At 33.9% G+C, this 15,556-nt stretch overlaps 1 protein-coding gene across 2 annotated transcripts in view; it reads left to right on the top strand.

Moving 5' to 3' along the window:
- Positions 1-14,706, top strand: part of POSTN (periostin) — a 35,251-nt gene extending 20,545 nt beyond the window's left edge. The window contains exons 13-22 of one of the 2 annotated variants that reach the window (XM_062020449.1): positions 96-226; positions 394-496; positions 872-939; positions 1,524-1,569; positions 3,258-3,305; positions 6,573-6,668; positions 7,224-7,313; positions 8,233-8,310; positions 13,002-13,043; positions 13,902-14,706. In XM_062020449.1, the coding sequence (XP_061876433.1) occupies positions 96-226; positions 394-496; positions 872-939; positions 1,524-1,569; positions 3,258-3,305; positions 6,573-6,668; positions 7,224-7,313; positions 8,233-8,310; positions 13,002-13,043; positions 13,902-13,942 (743 nt within the window). In that variant the 3' untranslated portion in view covers positions 13,943-14,706. The remainder of the gene's footprint in view (positions 1-95; positions 227-393; positions 497-871; positions 940-1,523; positions 1,570-3,257; positions 3,306-6,572; positions 6,669-7,223; positions 7,314-8,232; positions 8,311-13,001; positions 13,044-13,901) is intronic. The other variant, XM_062020450.1, reaches the window with a different exon arrangement.
- The last annotated feature ends 850 nt before the right edge of the window (positions 14,707-15,556 follow it).

The following is a 15,556-nucleotide window of genomic DNA, read 5'->3' as shown; positions in this document are numbered from 1 at the left end:
GTCAAACCTGTGTGAATCCTTAGAGCTTCCATGAAGAACTAGCTATCAAACTACAATTTAATTTTTACTCCTAGTTTTCTTTTGTTTTTAAATAGGAGACAAAAATGCTCTCAGGAATATTCTTCTTTACCACCTGATACAAGGAGTTTTCATTGGAAGTGGTTTTGAGCCAGGTGTGACAAATATTCTTAAAACCATCCAAGGAGGGAAACTCTACTTGAAAACAGTTAAGTGTTGAAAAAGAATTCTCCTTGATAGCTTTGTAACAGGGATTTGACATTCCATGTTTATCCACATTACAGAACAGAACAATTTTTTCTGAATGTTATATTAGGGTTTGAGTTTTTTTATAGTGTCTTTGATAACTTGTCTTCTCTTTTCATCCTTTTCTAGGTGAATGATACTCTTCTGGTTAACGAACTGAAATCAAGAGAACCTGATCTCATGGCAACCAATGGTGTCATTCATGTTATTGATAAACTGCTATACCCAGCAGGTGAATATATGTTTATGGAATTTATACACATTCTTCTGAATCTATTTACACATTACATAGGTGCCATAACTTTTAAAAAGTTAATTCTTTTAAAGAGAAAATTCCTATGTGGAATGAGAAACAGAAAATTTACCTTACTACTCATTTGTGGAAGAACCTTACTTGAAACCATGCTACTCTGAAATTCTGTGGAAGTCAGGTATATGGAAGACTAGATGCTGTAGGCTACCTTTTCCACTGATATGGAAGAATGTATATGGACAAGTACATGCTTGTGTGAAGGTTTGAGCGTGATTATCTCTCCTAATCCCCGTAACTGAAGGTAGAAAGAACACAGACGTACGTTTTCTCTTACATGTCTATTTATTTTGTCAGATCTGCCTGTTGGAAATGATCAGTTGCTCACAATCCTGAAGAAATTGATTAAGTACATTCAAATTAAGGTACTCTTTAAATAATGATCCCTTCCTTTTTTTGGCAGTATCTGTGAAACTGTAATGTTATAACTAATAAATCATTCTCTGCTCCCTCTGTTTCTTCAGTAGACAACACATTCAGTAGCTCCCACTTATCTAAATATAATTGTGAATGATGCATTGCATTCAATAACTAGAATTTCTGGTTTTTCAACACCAAATAATTATGGGATATTTGCCTTTGGATAACTCCAGTGTGAACTGGCACATACCTTCTCTTTGGTTCAGGTACACTTTATCACTCCAGCAAAATAAATAACATCTAAATCCTTGAGGAAATCCCTCTTTGAAAGAAATATTGAGTAGCTAAATTGATATGTCATTAAACCCAATAGTTTCAATAGGCTGTGGAGAAGAAAAGGCATCCTTATTTGTCTTAGCTATCCTCTTGAGCTTACATTCTCCTTCAACAATAAGTAAGGTGACCTAGACAAATAGCACAGCCTAACTTTTCGATCAATAAAGCAGTAAATCCTACTCATTCTCATTAGAAAACTAGAAGGCAAGCTCTCTTTCTCTTAAATTCTAAAATGACTTTTCTGTATTTATAGTTTGTTCGTGACAGTACCTTCAAAGAGATTCCACTGACGTTTTACAGTAAGTTCATTTTAAATACTTCCATATGGGTTTGAAGTTGCTTTTTAAATGTTGCCAATTGTAATCTTCAATCAAGGATCTTTTTTTCAATCAAAAATAATGCAACATCTGGGAAAGTAAGATGCCAATGAAGTACAGGAAGAGAAAGACCCAAAGCAGAATATTTCTGGCTGTTGTGCTACTGAATTAATTTTTTTTCCCTTTCCAGATGTGTGACAAGAAAGTAGTCTTGAAGTAAGCTGTTCAAATTCTTTGAGATAGGCAAGATACATATAGGAAAGATTGTTTTTGACTTTTAAGCCAAGGTTCAGTGCCTGGTGCGTAACAGATTTGTACTGCCGCTCTCTACAAAGTGCAGCTTTGTACTGTACTGACTTTCCAAGAACTACCATTGACCAAACTCTGCACTGAAATGCTTTCTTTTACATAAATGATTTCTGAGGAGCAGTGTGCCTGTTCCACTTGTTTTCCATTTGTGTAAATACGAGGCATTTATGGAAAGTAGTTGTTCTGATCAATTCCTCTTTAAGTAGTACATGTTAAGATGGTGAAAGGTCTTGAGGATAAGACTTACGAGGAACAGTTGATGTCACTTGGTTTGTTCAGAGTGGAGAAGAGAGGCTGAGAGATGATGTTAATGCAGTCCACAACCTCCTCAAGGGGAACAGCAGAGGGGCAGGTGCTGACCTCCTCTCTGGTGACCAGTGACAGGACGTACATCAGGGGAAGTTCACACTGGATGTTAGGAAAAGTCTTTTCACTAAGACAATGGTCAGTGACTAGAACAGGCTCCTCAGGAAGTGGTGATGACACCAAGCCTGTCAGAGTGCAACGAGCATCTGGATGATGCTTTTAGTCACACAGTTTAGTTTTAGTCACACAGTTTAGTTTTAAGTAGTCCTTTGAGGAGAAGGGAGTTTAACTCAATGATCTTTAGGGTTCTCCCAATTCAAGGTATCCTAGGATGCTACTATTCTATCTCCCATTAGAGCAGTACAAGAAGAAATACCTGTAAACTGAAGCCAAGGAGCTCAGTCAGACATGAGATAGTTGTTACTATTTAGTATAATGTAGGAACATTAATGTGAGATCTCTACCTGTGAAGTCTTTGCTAGCAGTGAATGGCTACAAGTCTAATGGTCTATTAGAGATGTTCAGTGAATACCCGAGTTGGTCTAGGTGTAGAGGGACAGTCTGATCTCCCAAGGGCACCACAGGTGCACTCTCCATGAGGTTCTATCAAGAGTAAGAATAGTTTTCAATGTCAGAGGATTTCCTCTGCTTATCAGATCAGTTCACTAAAAAAAAGGGCAAGATTGGAATTTAAGATATGTCAGGGAATTGTGCAGATCTTTATGTGGGGAATCGTACAACACGTTATTATGTTACACTTTACATTATCATGGTACACTTTAAATTATCATAGGTTTCATAACCAGTGGGTTTCATAAGGCACAAAGAAAGGCAAAGAGCATGCTTTACAGACTCTGTCTGCAGTCAACATCTATGCACCACCACTTAGTAACTAGAACTGAGATCTGTATTCTGAACCTTTTGAATTGCTTTTCCATTCATTAATATCTGTAATTTTATCCACATCTTTATGACCAGTCTGAATTGAGTTCATCATTCCCATAAGAAACTGTAAGAATGGAATGTGTTTTATATTCCATTTTCTATACTTTCAGAAATAAACATAATTGAAAGCAACGTCCAACCCATCATCAGAAAGGAAGGTAAATGAGGCCTTTAGAATATATATTTCTATATATGTTCATATACATATACAGAATATATATTATACATATATTTCTTTAACAGGATATATTTTATGTATAACAACTCCAGGACATTCAGCACTTTGCTGCAAATGCAAAGATACAGATATTGCAATTAGAACTGACTGAAATATTTTGTATAAAAATGTTTCCCACAGTTTTTCTCCTCAAATGGATTTTCTCCTTTTTCTACAAACATTATGAAAAAACATTTTTTAATACTCTTCTTTCAAACCATATATTTTAAGTGCCCCAAATAGTACTATATTTTCCATTAAAATATTTTTCTTCTTTTTTAAGTTAATTGAAATAGTTATTTTTAAAAAATGAAGTATATTTTTTCATTATATTTTCAAGGAAAAAAAACCCAGATCATTTTCTGTAGTTTTCAATCAGTTCTAAATACCAATATATGTCAGATGCCTGGAAAGGACAATTAGCCAAATTGTTTTAAATTTAAATTTCTTGAGTCAAAATCATGGCTGGAGTGGGACTGAGAGAACAAAAAGTGGATCTGGAACCGTCAAAATCACAAATGATTCATAACTTAACTAAAACACTCATTGGTTTCACTAGCCCAGGTACACTGATAATGAGCTCCATTTCCTACACAAAAGAAGGAATGCTCAAGGGGAAACTGGTTGAGTTCAAATGAGGAGAAAGGCACTTAAAAATGTCTTGCAAAAATGTTATCCAGACTGTTTAATCATTGTTTTTATGAGTACGTCTTCCCAGCACAAGTGACACAAGCTTACTTTTCAGCACCTTGTCTATGTTTCATTCCTATTCAGATTACACACCATCTAGCATATAGGCTGATCCTTGTTGACTAGTCTCTATAATTAAAACAGATCCACAGCATAACATAATTGGATAGATGATTCCATATGGTAATTCATCTAAAATGTTTTTTAAGTCTTCCTATGATGAAGGAGAATCACTCTCTGAAAGTATGTGTTCTATGTTAAATCCAGAGACGAGGCATACGATCCAGATGATTTCCATGATGTTTAGAAGTTGAAAGTTAACTAATTAAAAATTCTTTGGAAGAAATAAAATATCTGCACTAATCTCTAGTCAAATGTACAATTGTTATTCATTGGAGAGAGGAAAAATATAACTTTAAAAGTTAATGTGTACTGAAGAGTAACTTCTTTCCTTGTCAGTACAGTGTTTCTGCTTTGGGACACACTCCAGAGAATGATGTCTGACCAATACAGCCTTTTTACTGATGATTCAGAAAAAGACCAAATAAAGACAATTTTGACCCTTCTGAACTTTCTAGTAGTAACAGTAGTGAACATTAGCTTCCATGAAAGCTACATAAAGCCACAATTGTCTGTAGAAAAAAAACTAGTAAAGTTACAAGCTAATTTTTGCAATATATGTCAGAAAGTTCTTGTAGATTATGATGGAAAGAAGATTTAAGTAAACCAAAAAAGAAAAAAAGCACCACCCTCTTCCCTCAGGTATAAAGAGTGATGTCTGCCCTTTTCTATCTCAATGTTTTCTACTTGAGCTATGCTTCTGTTGTCCAGACATAGGCAAGACAAAGAGTTAAATCTGATTGAAATGGAAATATTAATGGATTTGGTGTTCAAAGGATTGATCCTAGACTAGGCAGTGTAGCAAACTATGCAGTTTGTCTAGGTATAGTGATTTAAAAAAAAAATTAAAGCGTTTGTAGACATTAATAAATATGGCATTGGCATGCTTTAAATAACATTAATCATTTGTATCAATGTATATTGGCATTTGAAAGATTCTCAGTATGTAAAAATATCTCTAAATTTATATCAGAAGCAAATGAATGGATCTTGTAAGACATCTTTAAAAAATATTTATGAATGCCTTTCAGCTAGACTTGTGTAAATAATAAAAGAAAAAGGAATGGGTTGTTCAGATATTTAAAATTCAAAGTAGACAGAGCTCTTTAGTAACTGGGTGTTGTTATAATACCTGGACACGTTCCTATACAACCTGATCTAGGTGGGCCTGCTTCTACAGGGAGGTTGGACTAGATGATCCCTAAAGATCCCTTCCAACCCTACCATTCTGTGATTCTATAATTTTAAATCATCTCATCTGATTCAACTAAACTAATTATTTAGCTCCAAAGTCTGATTTATACATCCATCTTCAGCTTCAAAAACAAACAAGAAATATATGTTTATATTTGTTACTATTGAAGGATACTAGTTAGCCTGTATTGTACTCTTTACAACAATTGACACCAGCCAAATACATTAAAAAGTTTTTGTTAAATCTTGATCAGTCATTTTAAACAATCCAATCTATGAAATATCAATTTCTAAGTAAATTCATATAAAGAAAGATTTGTAAGGAATTTCTAAAGTAAGTGACAGAGATGAACTGTATTAAGTTTTTAATTCCAAGTAGGGAATAAGGGAAGTGTGTGTTACAGGAGCTTCTTAAGTAGAAGATGTTGACGTAAGACTTGGTACCAAAGCAGCATGTTATTTATTCTTGTTAATTGACTGCATAAGTGGTATGTTCCTAATTTATTTACTATCTGCTACTCCAGACTGTCAGACAGAGATACATTTGGATTAATGTGGTCTATAGGGACTGCACAAGATTAAGAGGTTTTTTTTGGCCATTGAAATCAAGATGACCTCTCCCAACTCAAAGAACATTAGCAATTAATGCTAACAGACATCCTTACAGACGTTCCAGTTGACCTCCAAAGTGATTTTATTATTCTTTAAGCTCGATGACCACTTGCCAAATCTTCACAGCTTTAAAAAAACAAAAAAACTATTTAAAAAACCCCCAAACATTACTAGTTTTTTTCTAAGCTTATATTTTGCATGCTGATCACTAGCCAAGGAATAACTATAAAATTCTAGCAACGCCATGGAGTACTCTTCTTACCAATATAATTAGGGGAAGACTCTCTTTCAGCTGCTGAGGATCTGTTTTTTTGTGTGAGACTTGACAATAGATATTAAAAATATCAGATACAGAAAAGGGAAAAAAGATTGTAAATTGTAAGTGTACAATAGAATCTAAATTTAGGATAGAAGGGGAGGAAGTGCAAGATATTGCTACCAATGCCTCCTCCAACTTAAATTAATCTTAAATTACAGTAATGTGGTTTATTTAGGTGACAGGGGATAATGCTAACTTCATCTCATTCCCATGCAATACCATAAATATTTTTATGATTCTTTGTAATATGCTTTTTTTTTTCCTATGTCACAGACCCATCCATCACACAGCTCACTAAATTAATTGAAGGGGAACCTGAATTCAAAATAGTCAGGGAAGGGGAGACAATAACAAAAGTGATTCATGGAGGTTGGTATACTTTCAGCAACTGAATATCTATTAGTTAAAATTTGAAACATTCGTTAATCCCAGACGATTTCTGCTTTATGTAGGTGACTCTTGTGATATGTTAGACAATTGTTCAGTTTTTAACAAGACCTTCTGGAAGTGTTGTATTTTTTTTTGGCATCGTTTCATCCTCACTTCTCATGCATTTTTTAAAAATGGAGGTTTTTTGCCTAGCTGTGTCCCATAGCTATGGTCAAGACAGTGTTTGAAATGCTCTGCATGCTGACATAACATCTCTCTCAGTTAAGAACTGTTTTCCAGTTGTTGTCCTGCAGTCAAAAATGCACTACATGATTCTGTCATAGACAGGAGATAATATCAGAAAGAGGTAACCTTTGCCACCTTATTTGTTAGCAGCATTGAGAAGTTCATGTCTAGAATGTTTTTTGAAGGAAAAATAACATGTGACTATCTGAAATTTTGAAGAAATTTAGTTCTCATTCTCCTCCTAGCATTATTCATAAAATATGTTATGGTATTTACCTGAATTTACCCCTGAATTTACCATCCTTTTAGAACCAATTATTAAAACATATACCAAACTCATTGATGGGCGACCTGTGGAAGTCACAGAGAAAAAAGTAACAGAAGAAAGAATTATTCAAGGTAAATTATGCTGAATGATTCATGCTTAGTAAAGCTCACCTTTATATACAAGAGTAACACATCCTGAGTTCTGTCCTAATGCCTGAACAGAATTTCCTGGAGTGATGAGTTTTCCATAATGTTTCTCACTGTCCATGTATGGCTCAAATTTTGATTGTCTGCTACACACATATATATAGGAACAACAATAATAATTTCACAGCACAAAAAATAAAGAAAACTTGGGTTTTGTTGGGTTTTTTTGTTTCTTTTTTTGTATTTGCAAAGTATCTGCTTTAGTAAGCTTATTGCTGAAACTGCTTTTATTGGATTTTTTTTTTTAGTCTGTCTCACTTCAGAGTTTTTTATTTCTTTTTTTTAAACTTTTGGATTGTACATCTCCAGGTAAGTTGCATTTGATGAAAGGTAGAGCTTTGGGGAAGCAAATAAAATAGCATTTTATCATTTCTCAAATCCAGATTTCACTAACATCCCTCATAAAACGGTCAATATAATGTAAAATGCCAGCGTTTCAGCTCTGGTATTTCCTTCTACTCCCTTTGTAGAAGAAACTGATACAGAATCTCAAATGCTAAGGTCTCAAATGATTCATAGCAGTAATAAAAGTAAAAAATGTCTATTTATAACAGTGGATACAGATTATTTTTACACTTGGGAAATACCTGATGCAATAAAATGTTTAAAATTGTGTCTCATTTTAAGAATGTGAGCACATTTTTTCTATATATGTGTGTTAAATTTGTGTAAATATTTGTAAACCTCTTAATTTGGGATACAGTGAAAAATAAAATGACCACAAGAGTAGATTAAAACTTGTTAACCATGGAACTGTACTAAGTGTTAAATAGGAAAAAAGTACATTAAAATGCAATCCTGTTATATCTGGTTAAAGTCACTGTCTTACATGTCTTTGTTCCAGGTCCTGAAATAAAATACACCAGAATTACTGCAGGAGGTTCAGACAACGAAGAAAAGTTAAAGAAGTTGCTTGAAGAAGGTTAGTATCTTTGTTTTCTTTCCTTCCTTTAAAAAAAAAAAAAATATTACTTAACTGACCATAGAAATTAAACCAGAAATTAAACATCAGAAACAGAGAAGTGTTAAAATCTAACCTTCTGGTCTGAGCCTCTGATCTTCAGTTTTCAGTCAGCTCCAGTGTTAAGGTTGCCTGAGTCTAATATGTAATTTGCTGTCTTGTTATAAATTATGGTGCTTTCTGTACTTACATGGAATGTAATGTCATAACAGATTAATTTTGTAATTCAGTAAATTGCTAAGACGGGATAAATTTAGTAATATACTGTTAAAGAATTGTCAAATGCTTTCTGAAAATCAATTTTTTGCCATAACCTATATCCTATCAGAGGTTACCAAGGTGACCAAATTTATTGAAGGTGATGGTCATTTACTTGAAGACGAAGAAATCAAAAGACTTCTGCAGGGAGGTAATTCAGTGTATTATAACTAACCTTTTTGCAACAGGTTATGATAACTGAAACCCTTCTCAGATATATTTTAAAAACATTTTAAAGACTGATCTAGTAGAAGTATGACATTAATCAGAGAAAAAATAGAATGCCGAGCATGAAGTGCCAGATATCTGTGAAATGGAAATAAGCACCAAAGTTTGATTAATTATTTTTTTTTAAGATATTGATCATGGAAAAAAAACCAAACCAAACCAACAACTACTCAGTCTTTAAAAAGTTATCTAATTAAAACTCAGGGGAGCAATGAAGATTTATTCCACTAGCTTTTTTTCAGTAAATTTAAAACTATGAGAAACACTTATGAAGTGTAAAGTATTGCAACAGGCCAAATTCCACTTCCTTACTAATTCTTCAGAAATGAATATTCATTGCCCTCAAGTCAATAATTAAAGGCATGTTTAACATCTTCCTTTCAATGCTTACAGGTGACGGATATCAAGGCATTAACTTTACTTCAAATATAGCATTCCAATGAATGGTTTTCTTTCCTTCTTGCTGTCTTAATTCTAACCACGTTGGCAATATATAACCAGTAGCTGTAGAAAAATAGTAAAAGAACTTGTGCTTCTGAAATTAATCTTTATGTATGAATTTGGAATGTTCTCTGCTTACTGTAGATTAGAAAAAAACTATCTATAATAGCAAAGACTATTAAAAAAGAGAATTCAAGTGGTGTGGTTTTAGTAAATGTTTGTGTAAACCTGAGTCGGAAGTTCAGAAATATGTACGGATGTTTCTCTTGGCATCAGTTAACTGAGTCCACTTCAGTTTACATTCACTTTTCAGTAAGTTAGTAAGTTTAGTAAGCTTAATTCCAGCAAAGTAGCTTACATCCAGCTGCTTGTTCACTGAACTAAATCTTGTAGTCCTTCAAAAGCACTGTTCCTTGAACATGGCTTAAATTTCAGTTAGGTAAAAAAAATAGTGGTGACTAGTTGATACTACAATTTTAGATAAATGCTGAAGCATGACTATGAATAGTATTGACTGTATTTCTTCTGTTTTAAACATCTAAATCTTAGTTTTACAGATCTAAAGCAGCATTTAATTGGAGAGAAATAGCGTTTTTCCAAAGGATTTTTCATCCAAGTGTCTCAGATATATGAAAAAGTGGGTCTCTGGAGAGGCTATTTCAGTGTGGAATATTTAAAAGTTGAAAAATTAAATAAATTATAGCAAGAAAATATGTTCTGTTGGTGTCAACCAGGCAATAAAACACAGGTTCAAACTTGCTTGTAGAACTGTTCAAAATTATGGTGACAGATCTGATGCCAGAATCTAATAATTACAGTTATAGTTGTTTTCAGTATACAGAGGTATACAATTAAATAGACATAATCTATAGAAGTACATTTTGCAGTGATCCTGTAGGGCTATGAAAGAGAGATAAATAGTTTTTCTGTAGTAAATTTGGAAAAAGCATTATTATCTCTTGAATTCTTGCTATTGTTCCTTGCTATTATATGTTAGTTTGCATAAGCATCCCGCTTTACAGAATGGACCAAATAAACAGATTCATCTCTTGTTTTAATTTGATTTTTCTTTTCTCTGTCTTTTCCATGATTTATCCAGTCAGCTACCTTTGACTTCCATGATAATACCTTAACATACATTTAGCTGATAAAAGCAGATACACATGCAGCTTTATGGGTGTTGGTTATATTGATGATAATGTTTTATGGTCCTCTGGTGTACATAAAATTACTTCTGTTTTACTGAAAATATCCTAAGCATTTAAATTCGTATCCATTCACAAACAAATGTATTACCACTGTCTAAAATAAAAGAACAATTTCATATGGGCTGTAATTCTACTCACACAATGTTCAGCACTGCTTATTACGATTGGAAGTCTGAAACAAAACTTTAGTCCAAGATTGTAATAAATGATGCAGCCCTAGAGAAAGAATCACCTGTGGCAAGGCCAAGGGAATCAGCAGGACTTTATGGCATGAATAACATTGTGATCTGTATACATCTACACTCCCAAGACGACACTGATTCCACTGAAGGCTCCTTACATATGGAAAAATACTATGTCAGATTTAACTCATTTGTTTTTGATGCTTACCATAGCTGGAACTGAGTACACCAAGGTTACTAAAGTAATTGAGGGAGAGCCACAGATTATCGAGAGAGAAATCAAGAAAGTCCATCTGGAAGGTTAGTTTGTCTAAAAATCCAGTATCACTAAGACCTGCTTTGTCTGAAGTGATTATTCCAGGTGAGATTTTATAGTATCTATTCATAAAAATTACTTAGGTCTCAAGCCAGTATTTTAGCAAAGAGTTTTATAATTGTTTTGGAAAATAATTCTTTCAGTGATGTTGCAAAGAAAATTGTTTAGGCTTATCTTGTGGCTAAAAGTAACAAAAAGATTTTGCAAGTGTAGTAGACAAGAAGAAATATCTAACCACTAAGCTTAAATAAAAGATTGGAAGGAATACATACCATAAGTATTGCCTTTTTTTCTAAGCAGCACAGCCAGAAGACCATGTGAGTTGTTTTTAACTTGAGTTACTTCTTGCCAGTGATAATGTGATCTGTTGATGTGAAGGATTCTCAACGTGGTAGGAAGAGAGTAGGGTGGGAATGAATGTAACCTCTGGGGTTGAATAAATATCTCAGAGGGTCTTGGAATCTCTTTACCCTATCCTATTGTTAAATAAGGGAAATTCTTGGGTTTAAAAAACTAAATGGTGTCAAGTTTCAAATTTAATCTCTTAAAGGAACTAAATACAACTCAGCCTGAAATTATACCTGAAATTTGTTTTTTAACAATCCTTTTTTAATGATCTTCAAAGTTAAGAAATAGATTGTTTAGGATTTCTGTTACATTTAGACGTGTGTCCTTTTCCAGTTCCAATTTTAATAATGCAGATTAAGGTATTCTGTCAACCTTTGAATTGAATTCATAGGGAAAAATATGATAGCTCGTGGAAAATGGAGTTAAATATGTTTCTCTTTTTTTTAATTTTGAAGTCTATGCTAAATATTGAGAATATTCTATAGTGTATGTGTAACTTCAATGTCGAGTAGCATAAGACGTGTGGGAAAGTCAGTCACCTGAAAAGGACAGATAGACGTGACCTTCGGCCATGAGATTTACTTGAAAGAATAACTGTATGGACATCATATACGTATGGAAAACATACCTTAGATGGAACTCTGTCCTTGTCGGGGGAGTTCAGAGCTTGACATTTTCTATCATACTGGTACAGATTCCTGGCATTTAACCTCATTTGTGAGGCTATGAAACCTGTATCTCAGGATTATGCATTTCTATACTCTCTGCCTCGGGATGAAAAGACAATTGATCATAGCTGGTTAAGTGAAGATGTAAGGACTTCAGGGAAAAATATTGCAGTAACATTTCTGTAACAGTAACAGGAACATTATCTCTTATGCTTGTGAAATGTTTTTCTTCTCAACGAGGATCCAACTAAAAAATGTCTCAAGGTTTGATGAGAAAGAAGAAAAAATGTCCATGGCCTCACTGAGCCAGTCTTGTAAAACAGATGTATCTGTTAATGAGGGTAGTACTTATTCCTTAGCCTTTGCTGCACTCAACCCTTTTAAACAAAAGTCTGAAAAAAATAACTGAACTCTAAATATGGAATCATACTGTGAACTCACAATGCAGTTACACATCAAGCTCCAAACATAGCTGGAAATGTGACCAATGTATTGTGACAAAAGAGTTTCAAGCATGAAACTTACAAATAACTCCTGAAGAAATGTCTGTACAGCAGACTTGGACATCCTCTGCCAAAAGCTGAGACTGAGCCCTGGGCTGTACAGTAGTCTGAGCTTGTACATCACTAACGGTGTCAAACAGTGTTTTCCAATTGAACAACAGGGACAAAATGTGCTGGCACCTGCGTATATCCTGTAAGCATCAATCAGAGATCAATGTAAATAATTGATTCATTCATAATGTTAAAGTGTAAAAAAATTTTTGAAATGTTGGTAAGATTTGATAGCTGATTGCACATGACAGAAAAGTGTGAATTGTATTATAAGCATTCATGTTTCAGGTGATCAAGTCAACATGATAACGGGTCAAAATTCTGAATTTACTGAAAACTTTAAAGAACAAACTTCATATGTCAACAGTGGGTTTCCAACATTTGTAGTGAGTTTTCATTCAAGGGCTCTTACAAATAACTTCTGACTTCAATATTAACTTTTTTTCTAGAAGCACCTGTACGGAAAGCACAACCAAGCAGGAGGACACAAGGTAAGACATAACATATATTTAAGCATTTTAATATGCATCAAACATTGTTCTCAGTTCTGTTAAAAGTCAGGAAGGACAGAATATTCTTAAGAAAACAGAGTTGTAAAGGAAAGAGTTGCATTTCTGCTTTAAAAGAAAGAAATTTTAGCAGACTATTGAGTCTACAGAAGAAAAGGCTGAGGGGGATCTCGGTAATTACAAGTATGCGAAAGGTGCATGTCAAGAGGAAGTTGTGGCACTTATTTCTGTTGTCTCAAGTGACAGGACTAGGGCCATGAACAAAAGTTGCACATAAAAATTTCTGCTTAAAAATAAGGAAAAGCTGGTTTAGTGTTCAAGTGAGGGAGTCCTGGCACAGGCTACCCAGGAAGGATTGTGGAATCTCCTTCTCTGGAGGCTTTTAAAACCCACCAGGACTTATTCCTGTGTGATTTGATCTACATGGATCTGTTTTGGCAGGGGGGATGGACTAGATGATCTCTAAAGGTCCCTTCCAACCCCTACCATTCTGTGATTCTATGATACTATGATTAATTATGGGATGTCTAGATTTTTTTCTTATATATATTTCTATCTGAAAATAACTCATATGTTTTGGTCAAACAGTATTTCACTAACACAGTGAAAAAAGCACTGTGAGATTCCCCACAATAGGCTTTGTAACTCATAGATTCTACATTATTTGGATCAAAATAGAAGCTGAGAGATCATTGTCATTTCCTATCTCGTAGCACAAGATTGAAAGGTTCAGCATCATGCTTCATCTTTTCACATTACTGTTTCACAAGTACATACAGTATATAGTGTAACTATATTACATATAGGTTATAATTATGGTTCTTTTTCCATTTTTCCCAGGGGGAACAGCAAGAAGGAGGACAAGACTAGTTAATCCCTAAATGCTTTCCAAGACAGAATCCACAGAAGTACAAATTAAAAGCATGGTCTTTGAGAGGAAGATAAACTGTTTCTTAAAAAACCTAGATCATTAGAAAATGACGTTGTTTTGATAACATAATGTAAACTGAACCATGAATCCACAAAAAGATGTGAAGCTGCAGATACTGACTGCTAACCCAGTGCTCACTAGGAGTAGTCCATTTTGGGTGCTTTAACTGCTCTTGATAGTAAGCACTATACAGGGTAGGATCCTGGAACTGTTAAGAGCCATCAAGTTCTGTAGAACCAGGATTCCTTCTTATGATGACTATTAAGTGTTTGCAGGATTGGATTCAAAAAGAGCAGGGAATAATACAGAGTGTATTTTTTTATTATTATTATTTCCATTAAATAAAAAATATAAATGAAATTAGAGCATTTCTAGAAAAAAAAATCCACTTCAGGTGACTTTTAGAGTGATCTAAAATATGAGACGTTAACATAACACTTCCGGTTCAGTAGTATTGTATGCTTTTTATAAGTCAAAATTCATCACGTTTTTAATGTCATAATGACATCAGTAATGTTACCTTTTCTAAACAAATATGCCTTATATTAAATATATCCTCTTTTTTTTGCTCTACATTGCATATCCAAGTGCCTTCTAGCAACGTGGCTGATGGAAGCTCTTAAAAAGAAACACAACAAATATTATGAGCTTCTTGAAACGTATTTGAGATCAACTTCTTTATTTATAAGAAAAATCATTCCCATTAAAGGAAAATTATACCAATACATATACTAAGATTCTTAAGTGTTTTCCCACTTTTACCTAAATATGTCTTTTTTTATTATTAAAGTGGATTATGAAAGGGATAAATAAAATGCATGCAACAGTTAACTCAGCATGGAGAAAGGTTTTACAAAAATGAGGTTAAATCTGAAAGCTTTGATATCAAACATGCTTTGCCTAATATCTGGTGCTAACATGGAGTTATATGTAAATTATGTAAATTTTATAACTCTAGTTTTGTACTCATAAAAGTTGTTTGCCTTTATTAGCAAAAATTGGAAAATAATTACTTATGAAATAGAAAAAACTCATTCAAAGTACCTTAATTCTGCAGACCAAAGTTTCAGAGTAATTATCTAATGTGCTTTTATACTTCTGTTTTGAAACAATAATCAATAAAAAATTGGCTGAAATGAGCTTGCTTTCATTTGTGATTCTTTTTTAAATACTGCTGCAAATTCTAAATATTCTTAAGCTTTTAGTGTAATTTTTAGTTGAAAAATATGCTTTCACAGAAGCAAACCGGTGCTTCCCTTTCTCAGTCACCATGTCCTAATGAACTTGAATTGTATCACTCTCCTTAAAGACAGTTAAAAACCTTCCCTAAATCCATAATCACACACCATACCAACCCTGAATGCTAAAGCTGTCTGAACACTGCACTGAGATGTTGTGTAGTCTTACTGTCAGACTTTCTCAATGTGGTCACCTCAGTATCTACTCTTATAGTGTTTTGGTGGAAGGAGAGCTTCTAACCCTCATAAGATCTAGAGAACTTTGTGAGAGCTCTTAGACCTACCCAGAGAGTGAGCTGAAGATGTCAACTTTCCCCAGGGCCTTT

Source organism: Colius striatus, chromosome 1 (genome assembly GCF_028858725.1).
Source record: "Colius striatus isolate bColStr4 chromosome 1, bColStr4.1.hap1, whole genome shotgun sequence".
NCBI lineage: Eukaryota > Metazoa > Chordata > Aves > Coliiformes > Coliidae > Colius > Colius striatus.
Note: the sequence above shows the minus strand (reverse complement) of the source record. Positions and strands in the feature narration are given on the sequence as shown.